The sequence below is a fragment of the Amblyomma mixtum genome, chromosome 2 (assembly GCF_055824585.1).
Source record: "Amblyomma mixtum isolate Tamu chromosome 2, ASM5582458v1, whole genome shotgun sequence".
In the NCBI taxonomy this organism is placed as follows: domain Eukaryota; kingdom Metazoa; phylum Arthropoda; class Arachnida; order Ixodida; family Ixodidae; genus Amblyomma; species Amblyomma mixtum.
The window spans coordinates 135,850,306-135,872,803 of NC_143013.1; the positions used below are offsets into that span (position 1 = coordinate 135,850,306).

Consider the following 22,498-nt stretch of genomic DNA (forward strand, 5'->3'; position numbering starts at 1 on the left):
TGAATGTTCTCTATGAGGCGAGAAGGAGTCTTTTATGAATTTAAACATTTTCGTCTTTCTGTGTGCCTCTTAAAACAATCCTTAAAACAACCCTTAATGGTGTCTGAATAAAATACTTTCATGTGTTGCCAGGGCTTAGCGGAAAATGCCAGCTCTGTCAACTTGGGATCAACTGCATTTATGTTTCAAAGAGCTGCATAGGTTCTTTGCGCGTAATGATAAGCCAGCTGAAGGAGCAGCTCAAAAGCCGTTGCGGTGAAACGGGAGTCGTCTGCTGGAAGTTCATTTTAGATAGAGGGGGAGTCTGCAGAGCGTCGTTGCTCACTATCTTCCTCTCCAGTGACCCTCTGAAAAAACTGGCGCCATCTGTGGGCCTTCTATGTAAGGTAAAACTACAAAAAAAAACAAAGAAAAACAGCTCCAATTGCGGCTAACACGCTTTTGTTTATCTCTGACAAAATGTATAACCAATGGACGAAACAGTGAACTGCGCTCAGACTTTGTTAAAGCTGAAATGGTCGCATTAACAATTAAACAATTAAAGGCTAGGGATTTTTCTTCAATCTAGGGAGAAAACGTTCACCTGAGTTGGCATCACAGTTCGTCGTCATGCCGCCTGATAAACAGAAAGGGAGGCGACGTCGGCTTGACGAAGCCAGGAAACGACAACGGGCTTCGGAGACAGACGAAGAACGCGAACAGCGCCTTGTTAAGCGGCGCGCTCAAGACGCTGCTAGACGGGCGCACCGCTCCTCTATCGAAACCGAATCGTCTACAAACGGTGAAGATCCCGAATGGAACGCTATGGATGCTTACGCAACCTACTAGGTTTAACCAAAGCTAAACCCCAGCAAATTTATTTTCAGCCAGCGTCTGTTTCGGCGGACGCGGTTGTTGCTGCGACGCGCGTCTTTTCTTTTTTTCTCTTTCCTCTGATCTTTTAACTCTCCTCTATCTGCACGTGGCAGCTGTGGTGGCTCGGCTGGAGCCAGTTGGCAGGCCCGTGCACTTTCCTTTTCGTTCTTCTCTCAGTCGCAACAACAACTTCGGCCGCGGTAGGTGGTGACGAAGCGCGGCTACGGCCGCTTATCTGTTTTTTCAGCCAGCGTCCGCTACGGCGGACGCGGTTGTTGCTGCGACGCGCGTCTTTTCTCTTCTCTCGCTCCTTCCTCTGATCTTTTAACTCTCCTCTATCTGCTCGTGGCAGCTGTGGTGGCTCGGCTCGAGCCAGTTGGCAGGCCCGTGCACTTTCCTTTTCGTTCTTCTCTCAGTCGCAACAACAACAACTTCGGCCGCGGTAGGTGGTGACGAAGCGCGGCTACGGCCGCTTATCTGTTTTTTCAGCCAGCGTCCGCTACGGCGGACGCGGTTGTTGCTGCGACGCGCGTCTTTTCTCTTCTTTCACTCCTTCATCTGATCTTTTAACTCTCCTCTATCTGCTCGTGGCAGCTGTGGTGGCTCGGCTCGAGCCAGTTGGCAGGCCCGTGCACTTTCCTTTTCGTTCTTCTCTCAGTCGCAACAACAACTACTTCGGCCGCGGTAGGTGGTGACGAAGCGCGGCTACGGCCGCTTATCTGTTTTTTCAGCCAGCGTCCGCTACGGCGGACGCGGTTGTTGCTGCGACGCGCGTCTTTTCTCTTCTCTCGCTCCTTCCTCTGATCTTTTAACTCTCCTCTATCTGCTCGTGGCAGCTGTGGTGGCTCGGCTCGAGCCAGTTGGCAGGCCCGTGCACTTTCCTTTTCGTTCTTCTCTCAGTCGCAACAACAACAACTTCGGCCGCGGTAGGTGGTGACGAAGCGCGGCTACGGCCGCTTATCTGTTTTTTCAGCCAGCGTCCGCTACGGCGGACGCGGTTGTTGCTGCGACGCGCGTCTTTTCTCTTCTTTCACTCCTTCATCTGATCTTTTAACTCTCCTCTATCTGCTCGTGGCAGCTGTGGTGGCTCGGCTCGAGCCAGTTGGCAGGCCCGTGCACTTTCCTTTTCGTTCTTCTCTCAGTCGCAACAACAACTACTTCGGCCGCGGTAGGTGGTGACGAAGCGCGGCTACGGCCGCTTATCTGTTTTTTCAGCCAGCGTCCGCTACGGCGGACGCGGTTGTTGCTGCGACGCGCGTCTTTTCTCTTCTTTCACTCCTTCATCTGATCTTTTAACTCTCCTCTATCTGCTCGTGGCAGCTGTGGTGGCTCGGCTCGAGCCAGTTGGCAGGCCCGTGCACTTTCCTTTTCGTTCTTCTCTCAGTCGCAACAACAACTACTTCGGCCGCGGTAGGTGGTGACGAAGCGCGGCTAGGGCCGCTTATCTGTTTTTTCAGCCAGCGTCCGCTACGGCGGACGCGGTTGTTGCTGCGACGCGCGTCTTTTCTCTTCTTTCACTCCTTCCTCTTATCTTTTAACTCTCCTCTATCTGCTCGTGGAAGCTGTGGTGGCTCGGCTCGAGCCAGTTGGCAGGCCCGTGCACTTTCCTTTTCGGTTTTCTCTCAGTCGCAACAACAACAACTTCGGCCGCGGTAAGTGGTGACGAAGCGCGGCTACGGCCGCTTATGTTTTTTCAGCCAGCGTCCGCTACGGCGGACGTGGTTGTTGCTGCGACGCGCGTCTTTTCTCTTCTTTCACTCCTTCCTCTTATCTTTTAACTCTCCTCTATCTGCACGAGGCAGCGGTGGTGGCTCGGCTCGAGCCAGTAGGCAGGCCCGTGCAATTTCCTTTTCATCCTTCTCTCAGTAGCAACAACAACAACTCAGTCGGCTTATCTGTTTTTTTCAGCCAGCGTCCGCTTCGGCGGACGCGCTTGTTGCTCCGACGACGTCTCTTCTTTTCTTTTCTTTTCTTTTTCTCTTTCCTCTGACCTTTTAACTCTCCTCTATCTCCACGAGGCAGCGATCTTGGCTCGGCTACCTCCCTCCAGCTACCTCCTTCCACGTCACGTAAGCTACCTCGAGGCGCGCCGTCACTGCCACGTCTTCTGGCTCGGAGACTAACCAGCCGATGCTGCGATTCAGGGAAATATTAACACATTATAGCGACAACCACCGCCTTTTCCCGGCCCCTGCAAAAGGGCTCAGTAAGACGGAGGAGCGAACTTTAAGGCGCCTGCAGACAGGTACTCTACTCTGTCCTGCAATAATAAAACATTACGATCCTAACACGGATGGGCGATGCCCACACTGTGGGGAGACCTGTGATATCTTCCACATGGTGTGGGCATGTACTCAAAATCCCCACCTCCCCCCTTCCCCTACCCCTTCCAGAGAGGCATGGGAGATTGCCCTCCTCAACTGCTCCTCGCTTGAGTCCCAAAGGGCTCTGGTGATACGGGCGAGAGACGGGGCCTCGTCGTGCGGTGTCCCGGACTAGGGACGCCGACCATGTAGCGGGGCCACTCTGTGGCTCCCAAACTCTTTTTTTACAATATAAAAGTTTTCACCACCACCACCCTCTTGAAGACTTTAAAGTCATCATTCGTCCTCGCAGGGGCCTCAATCTGCGTGCCTGGGGCGATAACGCTCTTCCCAGAGCAATCACCTCAAGCCTTCGTTTGACTTACTCCGATACCGCAGAGGACCGCCTTCGGGTGAATTTCGTTCACAACACCCTCACCTTTAGCACCCCGAACCGGGACCACGCCATCACTTACACGAAGCAACAAGATATCATCCTGGGTCCGACAAGCTACCCAGTTGCCACCTATTTGGCCCCGCCAGGCGCATACGTCCGAGGTATCATTCCCCACCAATACGTGGATGAGACCCAAGAGGAAATCATGGAGTACTTGATACCCCAGAATCCAGAACACTGCATTCTCTACGCCCGCCGTTTAGGCAAGACGCAAACTATTGTCATCACTTTCGCAGGGACAAAGGTCCCCCGCCAAGTCTCCTACGCAGGCAGTGCTGTGCGCTGCTACATCATCAAGAACAGAGTGGAAGCCTGCCTTAACTGACGCAAAACGGGACACCGAGAGGACGTTTGCCCGTCTCCCAAGCTCTCCAAGCGTCCTCACTGCGTAGCTCGCGACCCTGACGAGGCCCATGAATGCACCCCTACTAGTGTAGTTTCTTCTGGTCCTCACCAGACTGGTTCCTCCAAGTGTAAACGCCGCTACAAAATGCCTGCTGCCGTACTGAAACGCCAGCTACAAGCTGACTCAGACAGTGCCTCCACCTCCCGTCGTTCCCGATCCCGGACCCGTCGCCAAGGGTCTGGAAACACCTCGGCAAAAATGGATTCTAACCGCTCCTCTTCCTCTTACCGGCGCTCCAGCCGGAATCGCTCCCGGTCCTTCCCACCCCTGGACTCCAAGTTGTCTCCTTACCGAGAGCCCTCCACGGAAAACCAGGTGAGCTGGGCAGCTGCGGCTTCTCACTCTCAGCAATCTCAGTCTCGTGATTCAGAGCTGCAAGCCCTGCGCGACGAGATAACAGCCCTTAAAGCTAGCAGTCATAAACTCCAACAAGAAAACGCTTCTTTAAAATGTCCACCCTTTGCACCCGATCCACCACCTCAAACAAATGCCACTCTACCACTTCAACCTGTTCCTACCATCTCACCTCAGGCGTCCCCATCTACTCCCCCGCGATCCAAAGATACTACCCCTAGTCCTCCCTCTAAGCGGAAAGCTACCTCCAGCTCAGAACGCTACGTTAATTTTGCCGACCTCGAGGAATTTGAGGATCGCCTAGAGGAAAAATTAAAGGCTAAAATTGATGCTAAGCTCGAAGCGAAATTTGCTAAGTTTTCCCAACAAATCCAACAGCAAATGCTCCAGTTCCAACAACAAATGCAGCAGCAAATCTAACAACAACTTAACGCCCTCATGCAACATATCCAAACACGCGTCACAGGCCTTGAAGCTAGGGGAGACGCAACGGCCGCCCTCCACACGACGAGCGTTAAACCTTACGGTCGCTTGCCGCACGCTCCCACCCCCAAACCCATCTTAGCTTCACCCACACTTCACCTTGGCGCCCCGCCGCCTACTTGATGTGTGGCAATGGAACTGCAGGGGGTTTCGCCGCAAGCGAGGCAACCTGCAGCAGTATGTCTAAAATTCCGACATCCCCCCGGATATCATCGTATTTCAGGAAACTCATGGCCCAGTGAAACTACCTGGCTATAAACCATACTCCCCCCTAGATGTCACCACTCCCGACACCGCTATTTTGGTTCAACGCAACCTGACGGCCGTCCAACACTCCTTAGACGACGTTGGCGTAGACTGCGTCTTGCTCGAACTCCTCCCTCGTAAAAGGGGCGACCAAAGCCTCTTCATTCTTAACCTTTATAGCTCTCCAAAAGACAGAAGACGCGACTTCAGAACCCTTCTTTCCCGGGTCAACAGGCTCGCGCACCATTCCGGTCTCCTCAATATAGGAGATTTCAATACCCACCACCCCGCTTGGGGTTACCGCACCGCCAACCGAAAGGGTAACACTCTGTGGTTGCGAGCACAGGAACCGGGCTTCACCCTTGTTACTGACCCTCACACCCACCCGCGTAGGAAACAGCGCGTCTGTTGACACTTCACCTGATCAGACATTCTGCAAAAAAGTACGGTTCGATCAGTGGCTCAAAACTGGGAATACTCTTGGCAGCGACCACTATCTCCTCGCGACCACCATCAGCATGTCTCCGTTCCGCCGGAGAGGTCGCCCGACCCTAATCACGGATTGGGACCAGTTTCGTTCCCTACCTGCTCAGAACGCGCCTACCCGGATTAATAACCTGGACGAGTGGATCTCCAAACTGCAGGCAGATGTCTCTGCTACTACTCAAGAATCACCTATCATGGCTGATCATCCAATACAGACAGCCGTCTCCTCCACCTGTGGCAGGCCCGCGAAAGCCTGCAAGACCGTTGGAAAAAACAGCGCCACAATATAACGCTTCGGCGTAGAGTAGCTCAGATAGACAAACAGATTGAGGCGCACACTGTCGCACTGACTACCCAGCAATGGGGTCAGATTTGTGACAACATGCGCGGACAGCTCAGGCTAACTCGCACCTGGCACCTTCTCCGATACCTTTTAGACCCAGACGGTTGCAAAACATTGCAACGAGACAGCATAGTCAAGCTGTCTATGACAGCTTTTTCTGCAGCTCCTCTGTCACTTTTTTGAGGCAGAAATAAAAATGATTGATTGATTTCAAGTCAAGTGGGCTTAACGGAGCTCCCGAAATGTGTTCACCATGCCAGGAGGCGCTTGTTGGAGGTGGTCACGGGGAGGCCTAGAGCCCACTTAATTTTGCGGAGGATGACTTCGAGTGAATCCTCGTCTTGCTTCCGCAGGTGGAGGTATGGAGTCGAATATAGAATTCGACTGGTTGCAAATGCATGCGCCAGCCGCAAGGCGTCCTTACATCGTAACCCCCCGCGCTTGTTAGAAACCCGGCGGACCAAGCGGCCCACCTGGTCCCCCACCTGACGGAGTTTGGCCAATGTTGTTTCTGACCGTCTGTCTTCATGTATAAAGAGCCCCAGTACCAGGACTTCGTTATTTTCAGGGATTGGACCTGTCTCGAGACAATGCTAAGCGGCGCGCTCAAGACGCTGCTAGACGGGCGCACCGCGCCTCTATCAAAACCGAATCGTCTACAGCCGGTGATGATCACGAATGGAACGCTATGTATGCTTGCGCAACCTACCAGGTTTAACCAAAGCTAAACCCCAGTTATTTATTTTTTCCGAACAACTATCAACTGGAACGGCCTTCATCACGTCGCCGCTGCCATCACCTGCTCATCGACGTTTGCGACGACCGTGACTTCCCATGTTGAAAACTAATAATCATCAGCTACGATATGTCACCCCACACCTTATGTAATACCCCGAAAGAGGTCTTCTGGCAATAAAACTAAACGAAACTAAATGTATTTTCAGGTTAGCGTAATACTCCCACAGGCTGGAACCATAAGGGCAGACAGGGGCAAAACGCGTCACAAATTAGCTAATCGTCGCAATTATTTTTTATTCATGGATATCAAAAACAAATGCCGAATTATTCCCTACCGTCCTGAGCCCACGATCACTAAATATGAAAAGTTGAACTGAATAGAAACACAGACAAATTTAATGAAACAGAACTTAAAAATGTCGCAATTTGCCCCACGTGCGGCCTGCTGTTAAAATAGTTCTCTCTTAATTACCCGAGGCGCGAAAACATTTAAGTTTGCATGCGATCGCCCCAATAAAGAATTATCTTGCCTAAATACCTACGGTAATCTGGGATGCCAGTTTGGCTGAGCTGAGCAGTTTTGAAAAATGTGGCCTACAGAATTTGGCGCCTTTTCGACTGATTACTCATTCATCATGGCCAACTTCGAACTTTTTTTCCTGTCCTTAAGTGCAGCCAATCTGGAAAACTGAAAAGCCACTTGTAATGGACATGTTTGGAAACAGATGACGGAAATATGGAAATAATTTGATTGCCAGTTTAGAAGTTAGGGGTCGCTAAGTAAAAAATTGTCGCATTTTGCACCACTTTCCGCTACAGTCATATGTAATACCTTTGTCTACTTATTAGCTCTGAACAGACACTGAGGACAAATACATTCAATTCTTGTTAATGAAAATGATTTTTCTCATTGTTTTAACGTGCTTTAATGCGTGCGACTGCCATAAAGACAACTTGTTAGATTTGCACGCCAGTGTTTATATTTCTTGCAGCACAATGAAATACTCCACTTTCCCTAACTGCAGACAGCAGAATGGTTCTGCATCCCACCCTTACGTGAACAGTGACACCACACCACACGTACCCCCCTTGCGGTACGTGGGTATACTGGGTGATTCTTTTTATGACTTCATCGCCATCGTTATCAGCCCAACTACGTCCACTGTAAAACAAAGCCATCTGCCATCTCTCCAAATATGTCCTATGCCAGCCGCGGCAATTTCATCCCCGCAAACTTCCAAATCTCATCCACCCACCTGATTTTCTGCCGCTCCAGCTGCACTTGCCCTCTCTTTGGATCCACTTCCTTACCTTAAGTGATCATTGGCTATCTTGCTTTCGCATTGCTTGTCCTGCCCATCTCTTGTTCTTGATTTCGACAAGAATGCCATTAACTCGCCCTTGTTCCCTGACCCACTCTTAGCAGCTTTTTCTCAGCTCGTGCCTCGTTCGAGCGAAAGCTGAGAAAAATCAGGGAATTTACTGATGAATATGTCAGGATATATTGCACCTGGGCAAGTCCTGTAAGTTGAGTTTGTGTCAGACGGATACACCTTCGAGAGTGCTGTTAAAACATGCATTATAAATTAAATATTTAGAAAACGGATCAACAAATTTCGGCAACTTAGTCCACGACCGCTGTCTCTTTATATTGTGTCCATCGAGCCCCACACAGTTTCCGTTAAGGGGGCATCCATGTTACCACCAGCGTTATTTTACCGCAATTGCGTTAAGGCGCCCGGTGTACAGAAAAGTCGTCGTCGTCGTTATTGCGAGCGAAAAAACTGGCGCGGGCTTAGCTTTTGTTAAGCCTGGTAGGTTGCGAAAGCAAGAGCGCAGCGCCTCCAACTGAAGGAACGCAGTGCGCCGCGTCTACAGGTCACGCGTGGCTACCGGCCGCCGCTGCGCGAAGACTCAAAGCGTCTTCGGTAATTTTTTTTATATTTTGTTTTCGATGTTGTTGCGACTGAGAGAAAGAAAACATAATCTACAGCTGGCATGACGCCACAGCGGCAGTAGCGCCACAGGTGCACGGCGTGGAGTAACTGCAGCCGGGCTATCTGAAGGAGCGAGTTGGTCGCCCATATTCACTCCGCTAAAGGTCAAACGTAACTGCGGCCGGGTCACGCGAAGGCTTGAACGTGCGAGTAGTATTGCTTTCGCAATAAAATTCCCGGACAGGCAACCTAGGTGTGCCACCTAGGTCACGTGACTTGTGGCATCATACAACCTATCCACCACATTGATAGCAAACAAACCACACTGGCAAGTGGCAGTTAAATTATTGATTGATCTCGAGCAGTTGCCCAGGAAGAGCAACCTGGGTCACACAAGCATCAACGATGGCAGCAACTGCCATCGTAGGGCCATCGTTTAACCTCGGCGCCACAGCGCCAGGAGTGGTATGAGGACTCCCCGCGGGACCTATGAATATAAAGTCGACAATGACGAATTCCGCATACACGGGCGGTAGGTAACCAACTGAAGCTATCGCGTCATGCTCTTAAGGCGGAAATAAGTACTCCCTCCATTTTTGTAGCGAGAGCTACATTGGCCGTATTCCCGACGTTTCGCTGTGGCCGGTGGCCACACCGTGAGCTGAACCGTTGCCTATCAACCGCCGCAACTGGCAGCACCGCTCGTTGCGCCATCTGGCATGACGTCAGAGGAGGAGCCAGTGAAACCGCGTTGCATCGTATATATAGAAGGGACGGCTCGGTGGGATTCGTCGGCAAGGAAAGTGAGTCGGAGAGACTGAAAGAAGCCAGCCTTCGTCGACTGGCCCCCTGGGACTGTGGACACCTTAGTCGCGCTTTTAAGCTACGTGGCGGTAGTGACAGATGTGCGCTGCAATTGGCATTGACAACGGTGTGGCAGAAACGCGGCACTGAAGCCATAGGCCGTCGGCGTTCATTATGTTCATTGCGTTGGCGTTGACAACGTTTTAGGCGCATAACGGGCTCCCTTGGTCAGTGGACGCCTCAATAGCGCTTTGAGGTACGTGGGATGGTGAGAGAAAGAGAGATGTGAGCTGCATGCGTTAGCGCTGACAACACGCGGCACTGCAGCAGTATAGCCGCAGCGTTCTTTCGGAGAGCATCTTGCGATCAACCGTCAACTTCCACCTGCCAGGGTGGCAGGGTGGGTGCGCTGCCTATCCAGTGTCCGGAACGCACTCAACGTTACAGACGCCAAGCCGCGTATAGTTTCCCGGTACGCCATAGCTTTCGCTATCTAACCAGGTTCAAGAGTAGTTGAACCGCAGCTAATTTTTTTTTTCTAAAGATCTTTAAAGATAACCCGGTAACAGCATAGTAAGCTATCATTTCCAAGACAGCGATAGCACAATTATATGAGAGTTCGCACTTTTCATCCTGTGTGGGATCACGTGTATGCACGACTTCTTTATCCATTTCATTTCCGCCAGACACGCTGCTGAGCGGATGTTCCATTCAGCAAATGCTCACTTTTTCTGGGTGTTTTCAGTAAAATATAGGGCCGATAGTCAGACACAACTTAAGTCTGCAGTGAAGCTCCGCGCACAGAAATTCTCCACGACAAAAAAGTAGTTTGCTGCTCAAACGTTTCTTCTTATCACGAGAAGCTTATCACGAGAAAAAGATTATGAGCTCTAGAATTTCGATGCGTGGATTGTTTGATATAGTCAAACATTAAAAAATGGCTGAGGCTTAACTTGGTTAAGCCTGGAGAATGCGAAGCATCATCGTGTCGCGTAATTTGAAGGCGCACAACCACAGCGACGGCGCGAGGTGGGCCCCCGTTTCTCCACTGTCGTGACGTCATCGTGTCACGTGGTGTGACGTAATGTATCACGTGATTTGGAGGCGCACAACCACAGCGACGGCGCGAGGTGGGCCCCCGTTTCTCCACTGTCGTGACGTCATCGTGTCACGTGGTGTGACGTCATGTATCACGTGATTTGGAGGCGCACAACCCCAGCGACGGCGCGAGGTGGGCCCCCGTTTCTCTACTGTCGTGACGTCATCGTGTCACGTGGTGTGACGTCATGTATCACGTGATTTGGAGGCGCATAACCACGGTGAAGGGCTGAAGTGGTAGCTAAAGTAGTATGCTTCGCATAAAAGCTGATTTCGTTTTCTGTTGCGATTGTTCAGCGGAGTAATACAGGACGCCGCGGACCGCGGCCCAAATGTTAGCAACTGCTGTTTCTTTTTTTTAGTTGTATCCTACTATAGACGGAAAACTGAATCTTCGCGAGCTTTCAGAGAATTTTTGCAGCCAAAAACAAATACAACTCTTGGGTAAGGTGCAAAGCCGCCTAGGCACGCAGAAAACAAAGGCAGAGAACGACGCAGTTGATGTCAATGCGGAAATCGTTTCCGTACTGCCGCCTTGAACCTCCTCAAAGAGAGCGGAGAAAAATATTTCACGCTATGGCCGAGACAGCGATCAGTGCAGAGCTTTACGGTGCCGTGGCCTTACCGATAGCGTTTTCGCACAATCGTTGCTCACTTTTTCAATAAGGTACTGCTGTTAATGGAAGATATTAATGTAAGATATTCGTTGCACGTTAACTGAAAACGACAAAGCGCTGGGTGAAATAAAAAACAGGCTAGCGAAGATTGAAGATGATTGCGCAACATTTGCCGCAATAAAAACCGATATCAGCGATGTTCGGGAACTTGCGGAGCACAATGCCGGTGAAATATCAAACATCATGTCTAAGCTAGTGGATTATGAAGACAGGGCGCGCCGCTAGAATTTATTATTTTTTGGATCAAAAGACACTAACCCTGAAACATGGGCTGAATCTGAAAACTTGATCACGAAGGTATGTAAAGAAAAACTAGATATAACAATCAGCCCCACAGACATTGAAAGAGCTCACAGACTAAGAAAATTTGATGCCAACAAAAACAGACCAATCATTGTTAACTTTGCTGACTACAAAACAAAAGAGAAAATTCTTTCCTCTGCTAGCAAACTAAAGAACAGTTCCTACAGTATTTCGGAAGATTACTCGAAAACTACCCTCTCTGCCAGGAAACAGCTACTTGCATTTGGTAAATCACAAAGTGAAAAATACAAACTCCGCTACAATAAGTTAATCATCGGCAGCACTACCTACGTTTATGACCGTATTTCAAATGAAGTTGTTCCCCGCACCCCATAGCTACTACGTAATCCTCCCGAAAAGCCTAAGCTCCGCCCTTTGTCCATTCTTTACATTAATATTCGCAGCCTTGTACCGAAGTTAGATTCCCTCGAAAGTCTTATACGCACTACGGAGATCAACATGTCCTTTCAGTGCGTTAAATAAATGAAATGAAATGAAACGTGATTGTACTAACCGAAACATGGCTAAATTCAACAGTAGGGAACTCCGAAATAACTTCCATGTTCCCTGATTTCAATATCTTTAGACGCGACAGAATTAATAGGCGAGGAGGAGGTGTACTAATAGGTGTTCATCATTCATATCCTTGTTCCGAGATTAAACTTGATTCCCCTCTCGAACTCCTTTTCATTAAGTGTCATGCCTCGTTCCCTCCTGTTATCGTTGGTGTCTGCTATCGACCCCCTGACCTAACTGACTCACTTACACGAAGCACTCCGCGTGATAACTACGTCCTATCAGCACATTATGGTGCCTTCAATTTTCCTGACATTGCCTGGTCCGATCTTCCCACCATTACATCAAAAAATAACATTGTAAGTGACTTTGTTAACACGTGCCTAACCTTTGGCTTGTCTCAAGTCGTATCTGAACCTACTAGGCAAACTGACCATTCCTCCAACATTCTCGATCTCATTCTCACTTCCCAACCTGATGAAGTTTCTACGCCACTTCATTTACCCGGACTTAGTGACCACTCCATTATACTAAGCACATTTTCATTCCAAGTCCCAAGCCTGAAGAAAACCAAAAAAAAAAAACACTTACATTATACGACAAAGGTAACTACGCTGCCATGAACACAGAACTAGCCGATTTTGGGGCGTGGTTCGTCCATGATTTTTCAAGCCGGTCAGTAGAAACTAACCGGTCTGTTTTCATACACAAAATGCATCAGCCGCCGCGTGTGGCTCAGTGGTTATGGTGCTCGGCTGCTGACCCGAAAGACGCGGGTTCGATCCCGGCCGCGGCGGTTGAATTTCTTTGGAGGAGAAATTCTAGAGGCCCGTGTACTGTGCGATGTCAGTGCACGTTAAAGAACCACAGGTGGTCGAAATTTCCGCAGCCCTCCACTGCGGCGTCTCTCATAGCCTTAGTCGCTTTGGGACGTTAAGCCCCATAAACCAACCATAACCATAACAAAATGCATCAACTAATAGATAAGCACATCCCTACTATCACGATCACAGAAAAATCATCGTCACCGTGGTTTAACAACGATCTGAAGCGCCTTAATAACAAGAAGAAAAGGCTTTTCCGTACAGCCAGACGTGTGAACACTCAGTGCTCATGGAAAAAGTACCATTGTGCTGAAAAAAACATTCCAATCTCTGGTAAACCGAACTAAACTTCCTTTTTTCATCAGTATTACCTTCTATGCTTCGCACTAATCCTAACAAGTTTTGGAAATCCATTAATCCTTCACGCAGCACACCTATTACTTTACATGATGAGGACCATAATCTCATTCCGGAACATGATGTCTGTCGCGTTCTAAATTCTTTTTTCTGTTCAGTTTTTACTAACGAACCGGACGGCGAATTACCGCACTTCCCTGTCTTCGATCATCTAGCTATGCCAGACATTTTGTTCGAAAGCAATGGTATTAGGAAACTAATTGAATCATTGAAAGTGTCATCGTCATCTGGCATTGATGGCTTGAACTCTAAAGTGCTAAAATATACTAAAAAAGTGGTTAGTGTCATCTTTTTCAGCAGTCATCATCAGGCGTGCTTCCGCAAGACTGGAAAATCGGTAAGATCGTTCCAGTCCCCAAGAAAGGTTCATCGTTTTCATATAAAAACTACCGCCCTATTTTTCTTACGAGCATCTGTTCAAAATTAATGGAAGATGTTATTTACTCTAACATAGTTAAATTTTTAGTATCGGTCAAGTTTTTTCATCCTAACCAACACGGCTTCCTAAAAGAACTTTCCTCTGACACCGAACTAGCCCTTTTTATTAATGATCTTAGTTCTCTGACACGCTCTTCCTTGACTTTGAAAAAGCTTTGGATAAGGTACCCCACAAAAGATTACTACTAAAACTTTCACGTCTTAACCTTAGCCAATTGGTGTTAAAATGGCTAAAAAATTTTTTGACCAACACAGACCAATTTGTCTACGCTAACAAATCATCGTCACCTCTTTCCCCCGTTACTTCAGGTGTACCACAAGGCACAGTGCTTGGACCCTTGCTTTTTCTAATATTAACGATCTTCCCTCTAACGTCAACTCGAACATCCGATTATTTGCCGACGATTGTGTAATCTACCGCCCTATTACCAGCAGAACTGACTCTGACACCCTCCAAACTGATCTAACCCAAATCGAAACTTGGGGCAAGCATTCGCTAACGTCCCTTAATATTACTTAAACATGTACGATTTCTTTTCATCGCAGGCAATCCCATATTCCCTCAAAATATGTTCGTTTCGGTTCTGAAGTATCATCTGTTCTTTCCTGTAAGTATCTTGGCATCATCTTAACTCATGGTCTTCGCATATCACGAACATCGCTAACGACGCTAACCGCACCCTTGGCTTCCTACGTCGAAATCTTCGTTTTGCTACCCCTTCTATCAAATTATTAGCTCATAAAACATTCGTCCGACCTAAACTAGAATTCGCATCAGCAGTATGGGATCCTCATCAATCTAACCTTTCTATAATCCTTGAAAAAGTTCAAAACCGCGCTATCCGTTTTATTTATTGTGACTACTCTTACTATACTAGCGTGTCCTCTTTAAAATCCAGAGCATCCTTGCCTAACCTTGAAACTAGAACAAAAATATCTCGACTATGCCTATTTCACATGTTCCATCATTCACCTTTAGGATCATCTATCATATCAACAGCTCATCGTCCTTCTAGCCGCAACAACCACATCAAGACCGTATACCCACCCGCTGCAAGAACTACATCTCATTTCTGTTCTTTTTTTGTCATATCATCTCGGGACTGGAACGATCTGCCGCCGGAAGCCGTACTCATCGTCAACTGCATCGACTTCAAGAAAAAGATTGTGGTCATCCTTATGTAATCAGTAATCTTTATGTGTCCTGTAATCTTTATGTATCCTGTAATTTTTATGTACTCTGTAATCTTTATATAATCTGCATGTAATCTGCCCATCCCTCATGTAAGCCCCACAACCGGGGCCTTTGAGGTAATAAATAAATAAATAAATATCGCTGAGGGCTCAGATACATAGGTTGTCTGCTACGCGGTAATAGGATGAAAAAAAGGCCGTTAAGTACATCACGGAGATTCTCTCCAATTCTCCTACATATCCACTGTCTTTAGGGGAATCCCCCAATAATGGAGTAATTGCTCACTGGCATCCTCCCAAGCGCAGCCATATACGGCTACGAAGAAAAACGGTGCAGTTCTTGCGGGCACGTCATATTTAAAGAAAATTCGACCTGGTCTGAGGTTCGAACCCTGCATCACGGCCTGTTCTGGGAAGTCGCACCAACCCGCTAAGCTACTACACTGCTAGTGAGTAATCTCTCGCTTATTTCAAACCTACTCGGGGGATTCCCCTCAGCGCATTCGACTAACACCGTTTCCAATTCCAGATATTCACCAATATGGCCCCACGCAGTCATCTGCTGGTTATCTTAGCTGGCTTCCTAAGAGTGACTTCATCAGGCTAGCAGTCGTCTCGGGTTCGATCCCTGGATCAAGGGTTAATTTTGCAACTATTAAGTTTCTGCGAAAGATGTACTGCTTTCTTGTGTAGTGATGCATGTGGCTACCCTTGGACGGATGCTGATGAATAATTAATCTCTCATTTTTCCTATGCGTTTAATATTTGCACCCGTCTCTCAGGCGGGCGCAAGTACAGCTGTATCCGGTGAGGAAATCCTCACGGTGCCTCGGCGTCAGGAAAGTGCGATAGGCTGCTCCAGTCAACTTAATCAAGTGTGCGTGGTTAAGATCCTTCGCTGGGTGACCTCTACGATATTCCACCCTGAACGTATTAATTTTGTTTTCAGTTCCCAAAGTCAGGATGGCGACTTATACAAATAACCGACCAAGTTGGGAGCAAATACAGTGCGGATGCTGAACTGACAACACCCTGTGTTGTAGATGTCACGTACAGTGGTGAGCAGCCTTGTCTAGAGCGCTCGGGCGGTGCACTTCCTTGCAAACAAATCCAGATTTTGTGGCAGCCTCTAGGGTCCAGCTGCAATGCTTGCACGGAAGTAGCGCCAGATAGCCTCGTAAACAAAGCAGGCACGAAAACTTTGCCCTGTAATGACGGGCTGCTCTCTAATTTCAGTTTCTAATTCTAATTTCACGAGATACGAGTGCATGGTGTTGTCGTTTACGGGGTTGTTCTCTTTTATTCCGCTAAGAACCGCATTTTTATTGGAAAAGCTTCAAACTGGAACCTTAACTTTATCTTTTAAAGGGCCACTGACCAGGGTCCGGACATTTTTGAAAAACAAGCCCACTGTATAGATGAGGCATCGAAGATAACCTCTGCAAAATACTAGAGCCATGCGCGCCCCGAAAAGCTGCAAAAATTCAAATCAAAGCCCGTTCGTTCTTTCCTTCAACAAAAACGTCCCCGCCCCACTACTCTGAACCCCCTTGACGTCATGGGGGTAACTTTCGCTAAAGGCACTCCATTGGTGCATCGTTCTGACAGACGGGAGAAGGTTGGGCGTAGCCTTGGGGTCGCGTCGTCTGCACAACGCTTTCCGCAGCGCCTTCTGTTTTGCCACATGCGTACAAACCCGCATGAAGGAACAACAACAACAGCAAAAAACTGCGGATGGAGCTTACGGCGACAGCCTTGAACCCCAGCCATTAAAAGTAAAAAATAGTAAAACTGGGTGAGTTGGTGAGCATCTTGCTTACACCTTGACTCCGATGAATGACATGTGCTTTGGAGCGGAGAAAAGACACACAGAGAACACAAACACGCATGGAGCAAACGGGCGGTTGCCGGGTCCGCGCTTCGCCGTGTGTTTCGAGCACAACCGACTTCAGCCCCTCCGCTCGTGAAACGGTGGGGAGGCCTAAAAAAATGAAAATGTGGCTCGCTAACTGGGAATGACAAAATATGAAAGGATGCGCTTGCTTACAAGTCTAGCGGCGAAACACCGCGAGGAGACCCAAAGAGCAAAACAGAGAGGGTGTTAGGAAACCCGCAGCGCCCCCCCCCCTTCCGCTCTAATAGACCCAGTAGCAAAAACCAAGAAAAGAATTTCATTGAAGGCGGGGCTATGACGTAGACATGTGACGCACTCCACAGACACCACGCCTCCGGCTAACATCGGAGAACGAAGGGGTGGTTTTGCCTTGCCGAGCCTACTCGACGAGGAGTGGGATAGAAAAATCTCGAGGAGGGAACGGAAGGAGAGGAGGCTCGCTCCGAGAGGGGTAGAGAGTGTTTTCGACCAGAGGGTGGTCAGAGGCCCTTTAACAAGCAGTCCTCCTTGAAATCAGTGATGGAGTCGGAGAAAACGTTGGAATTACATTGTGTGTCCGCAATGCTATGGCATTAGAGGCTGTTCATGCCTTCACAAGTTTTGTACCAGCCGTACAAAGTCTTTTCGGATCCCTACACTGCTCACAGCCCGATATCTGTTCGGGTCATTTAGCTGGCGCTTAGAGGTTTCTTTCTCCGCAGGGCCAAATGCAAGCTCTCCAGACTGCTGTAGAGAAAAAGTGAACAAGACAGGGATTTTCATGCTGAAGCGAAGGAATTTCCGATTACCGCATAGATCATCACGGCGTTTCAGGTGTCTGACAAGAATGCGGTCGTTTTTGCGGCCAGAGCCCGTTTTCCTCCTTTCTATACACTTTAAAGACCCAGTATCTCTGTTCTACCAACAACTGAGACTTTAAGGAGGCATACTTTAAGGAGCGTAAATTAGCGCGGAGAAAAGGCACCGTCTTACGGTGTTGACGAGAACGGAAAGTTGAGCTTGTAGGTTGCAGTATTGAAATGTGGCTATTGTAGGAGACACGGACATGGTGTCTGGTGTCCAGTTTTGTTGCTCTTGTTCTTGTCTTTTGATCTACCCTAATATCAGTATTCTTTTATGGTGTGTGGTAGAGGAGAAATTCTAGAGGCCCGTGTACTGTGCGATGTCAGTGCACGTTAAAGAACCCCAGGTGGTCGAAATTTCCGGAGCCCTCCACTACGGCGTCTCTCATAGCCTTAGTCGCTTTGGGACGTTAAACCCCATAAACCAAACCAAACCTTTTCGTATGCCGTTTAACAGCGGTCGCTTGACTATCTTGTGTAAGTGTACTAAACATGTGTCCTGTATATAGTAGGATGAAGCTTATAAAAACCGGAGTTGTTAACCCTGCTCCACGGTCAGCGACGTCCTATATTGGTCCGCTGACCAACCAGCACTGTAAATGAAATAAGGTTGTTATGTCTGACGATATTAAAGAAGCCAGGCATCAGAATTCTAAAGCTTATAATTTTTTTTCTCGTGGCTAGCTTCTTGTTTAGGTAACAAGAAACGTTTTCACAACGCATTACTTTTCCATCATGGACGAGTTCTGCTCGGCGTTCCTGAATGTGGGCGGAGCTTCACTGCAGACTTAATTTATGTCCGGCTATAGCGCTGCAGTAGAACGAGGCTATGTGGTGCTCGAGTAGGTTCCTAAAGCATCTAGCAATGCACGCTGACGTGCTAGTCGATGCATTCATTACGGAACCCATCTGTCACCGAAACCAAGGAGCACATGATTTTTTTAATTTGTGGTGTTCATCAATGGGGCATTAATTTGGTAATCATTTAAAGATAATTGATTAAAAAGCCGTAAAAACAACCACATGCCGCCGGTGGGATCCGAATCTACGGCCTCCAAATTTCACGTATGGTGATCTACCAACTGAGCTACGGCGGCGGCTGTCCAGTCTTCTGCTTTCGGGGATATTTGTGCGTAGTGTAACGGAATAGTGGGTGTGTTCTGCAGCGCCACCGTCGTTCATAGCGGCGGACGTAGTGCGTCCTGCATTACTGCGAGTGCCACGTAGGAACGTCATCAAACGTTGAGGCCGGAAGCGCAAGAAGGACAGCACACTAGGAAGCGGGGCAAGATGCGCGTGCCTCCCCTCCCCTCCTAGTGTGCTGTGTGTTTTCTTTCTTTTTGCGTCGTCTTTGTATGAATTCCCAAGGCACGCGAACCGCGGAAGAGGCAGGCGAGACTACGCCAGGACGCAGCTGCCAAATGCGGTACCTTCAGAGAGGGCGATCATGACGGCCGGGAAAGCCATGATGACCAGGACAAAGGCGACGCCACCTGCGAGGGCTATCCAGCGCATTGCACTGTAGTGGGTTTGGCTGCTGCGAGAGAGGGGGAGAGAGAGATCGAGGGTGGATGTCAGGAGATGGCACGGCACCCAAGCGCCGGGCAGTCCCCACCTTGGAGCGGCAGGCAGAGCAGCCTGCATGTTTCCAAAGCCTGCGGCTGGCACGGGACCCTCGGCGTTGACAGCCGCTCGTCGCGTCGCCATCTGCTGCGCATAGGTGTCAGAGTCGTGCGTATGAGCCCAACGCGGCACATTTGCGTCTAATTTCGTCGTCAGTGGCGACATTTGGAGCTCAAGAGTCCAGAGCCGTAACGATACTTTCAATTTGTGTTAATGAGGGTGAGAATACATTCAAAGCATACGACGTGAGTGAAAACATAAGGACAAAACAATTTTGCAACGGAAAGATGCATCCTGCTATTGTTCACTCAGGCTTTGTAACTATTGAGCCGCCTATAGGGGGCTCAGTGGTTATGGTGCTCGGCTGCTGACCCAAAAGACGCAGCTTGGATACCGGCAGCGGTGGTCGAATTTCGATGGAGGCAAAATTCTAGAGGCCCGTGTACTGTGCGATGTCAGTGCACGCTAAAGAACCCCAGGTGTTCGAAATATCCGGAACCTTCCATTACGGCGTCCGTCATAGTCTGAGTCGCTTAACCCTAAACACCTAAACCAAAACACAAGTCGAATTTGCTAGCAGCTATAGACATCACGCTGTAATTAGAGATTTGTAGCTGATCATTAGTATTTCCATATCGGTCTTGAGAACATCAAAAAGTGTATTATTTCCTACGCTATGGCTGTGCACATTGGCTCGTCAGAATGAAACCCCGCTGCAGGGGAGCACGCACGGAAACGTCCACCAGATCACGGCACTCGGCTGTGCATTTATCCGCTGCGGCCTGCGCACGAAATCGCGTTTTAGAATTTTCCAAAATTATGTTTTTTGGACGCCGCTGTTGTTGGTTGCAATGGCGGCACTATTTCGTCGGCGTAAAGATACAGGTACGAAGCTTAGACACAGACTCGTGTGCAGAGGTAAGGACTGTTTCTTATACAGATACGACGTAGAGACACAGACAACTTCCACGACGTTTTCCGCCCCTACAAACAGTTCGGCGTTTGGGGCTAAACACATAGCCACTCTATAGGGACGCCAGAAAAGGTTAAATGTGCCACGCATTGTTTCAAGCGCGCACTTTTGCTGCGACTGCAAAAGTGGCAGGTACATTCAGCAAATTGTTCTCGATACCCCTGACCATAATTCACGAATTAAACTCCAAGACCACACCGCTTCAGGGGCGAAGGAGTGACGCGCGAGAATTCTAGCTTCTTCCCCGCACACCATCCCCTCACCGAGAGCGCCGGACGAGCAAGCGCCAATAGCAGGGGATGATAGCACGGGCAGCTACAAAATCTGCGCTGCAGGTTGACTGAAGGATAAGTCGCGCCCAGGAGCACTATGCCGAGCGCGGTGCGGGAAGGCAGCGGAAGCAACCACTCTTCGGCGCCTATCTCTTGCCGCTTCTGCGCCATTTCCTTGCAGACGCTGGCGGCGTCGGCGGCGACTGGGAGGCTTACCGGTTCTCGGGAGCTCGGTGAAAGGATGGCCCTGCCTAGGAAGCGCCCGTTCTTCTTCTACGTCTTCGGCACCTTACGCTCGCGGCTCGTGCTGCGTGACGTTGCTGTCGTACTGTTTCTTTTTCACTGCTTTAGCGCCGCTTTGTGGCAGTGAATGTTGCTGTTTCCTGTGCCGTCGATGTCCACCCAGCCTCCACTGCCATTGTTGTTGTTTCCTTAGAGACATGGCACATACCCACAACGCGGGATATGCCAGGGTTCAGTGAGGAGAGCCAAATATCTTCCCTGAATTTCTTATGTATTTCCTTACCTTTTGTGCTTTCTTTCTGTGATCGCAGTTTTTTCTTGCACCTCGTACTTCTGACAGTCACTTCATATGAAAAAGTGTGCTTTTGAAAATGAACGTTTCAAGAGTAGATACATGTATAGCCTGTGTAGCTGCATTGTCACATTCCTTGTTTACTCTGCATGTCTTAAATTTATTTTTATTTTTAAATCATTTTCTTGAATTCTTGAACCTCTTTTGAGTGTCACAAACTGCGACTTTGCTGACGCTACCGCTGCTGTTGGTAATGGGAGCGCGGTTCCCGTCAAGCCGACGATTTTGTTGGCTTTTTTGCCGCGCTGCCAGCACCATGAAGTGCTGCTCAATAAATAAATTGAATTGAAATTTAACTCAGTTACCTTTCCAAAAAATAACTGGCCTATTACTCTCCCATTCATGGGCACCTCAAAAAAAATCAAAAAGAAACATCCCTAATGCATCTCGGTTTCGATAACTGTTGTCTTTCCAGTACATGTAACTTGTCGAAATATCCAAAATCCCAGCGCCCAGGGTAACTCATATTCGAAACTCTAAAAACTGATACGGACATTACTTACGGAGGGCTACAGGCCTCTCAATAATTAAGGAGCTAACAGCGATAGTTAAAAGGTTAACTATTTCACGGGCATTTCTTTGTTTTTTGTTCGTTTCTTGTTCGTTTCGATGTATATCATTAATTATCTTGTGTGTTCCGCGTGTCACTATCTCAGTTCCCGTACGCTATGCGCAGATGCAACCTTTGCTGCAACATGTCTTTTTTCAATAAACTTCAGTTGCTAGTTACCGCTCGTCCTGTCCTCTTCTCGATCTTCAGTCCTGTCAAGTTTGCGGTTCTCCCTCCTCCCCAACATGTCTGACCAACTGGCCCAAAACTTCCCCTTGTTGAATATTAAATATCAGTTAACTAACCTGCTAGTTAGCATGTCTAGCTAACACTATTCAACATCAGTTAACCAACCTGCAAGTTAGCACAACAATAACTGATGGGCACGTTGGTCTGACAGGATTTCTTGTGAAACAGCGCAACGGCACAAGGCCAGAGGACAAGAAAGAACGATACACAGCGCAGACTAACAACAGAATGTTTATTCAGTAAGCCATGCTTATAAAGGCGCCAGCGACACTGAAAAACAGAAAAATACAAAGAACCGTGACAGGTATCCCTCCGACCAGGCACGTATTTGATAACACGTACAAGGCTAACACGTGTGCAAAAATTCATGCTCTTTCTGCAAGATAGCGACAGAAGGGGTGATTACACACCTCTGACCCAGCTTCAAGATCTCAGACGCTTCGATAACCTCTCTAGTAAGCTGATCTTTGTGTCTATCAACAATCCTGCTTTTGTCATACAGAGGCTGGCACGAACAATCACGACAGTGAACACCGATGTGGCGGGCAGCATTCTTGACATCATTTTCGTGCTCCCTCAGCCTATCGTTCAAACAACGACCAGTTTGTCCAACATAGGAAC

General features: G+C 48.6%; 1 protein-coding gene across 1 annotated transcript in view; it reads right to left on the reverse strand.

Moving 5' to 3' along the window:
- LOC149361018 (neprilysin-1-like) overlaps positions 1-19,322 on the reverse strand; it is a 125,793-nt gene extending 106,471 nt beyond the window's left edge. Inside the window, exons 1-3 of the mRNA XM_089567975.1 lie at positions 19,231-19,322; positions 19,046-19,152; positions 4,313-4,423 (exon numbers count right to left, since the gene is read on the reverse strand). Of these exons, the coding sequence (XP_089424101.1) occupies positions 4,313-4,423; positions 19,046-19,152; positions 19,231-19,322 (310 nt within the window). The remainder of the gene's footprint in view (positions 1-4,312; positions 4,424-19,045; positions 19,153-19,230) is intronic.
- Between the last annotated feature and the right edge of the window lie 3,176 nt (positions 19,323-22,498).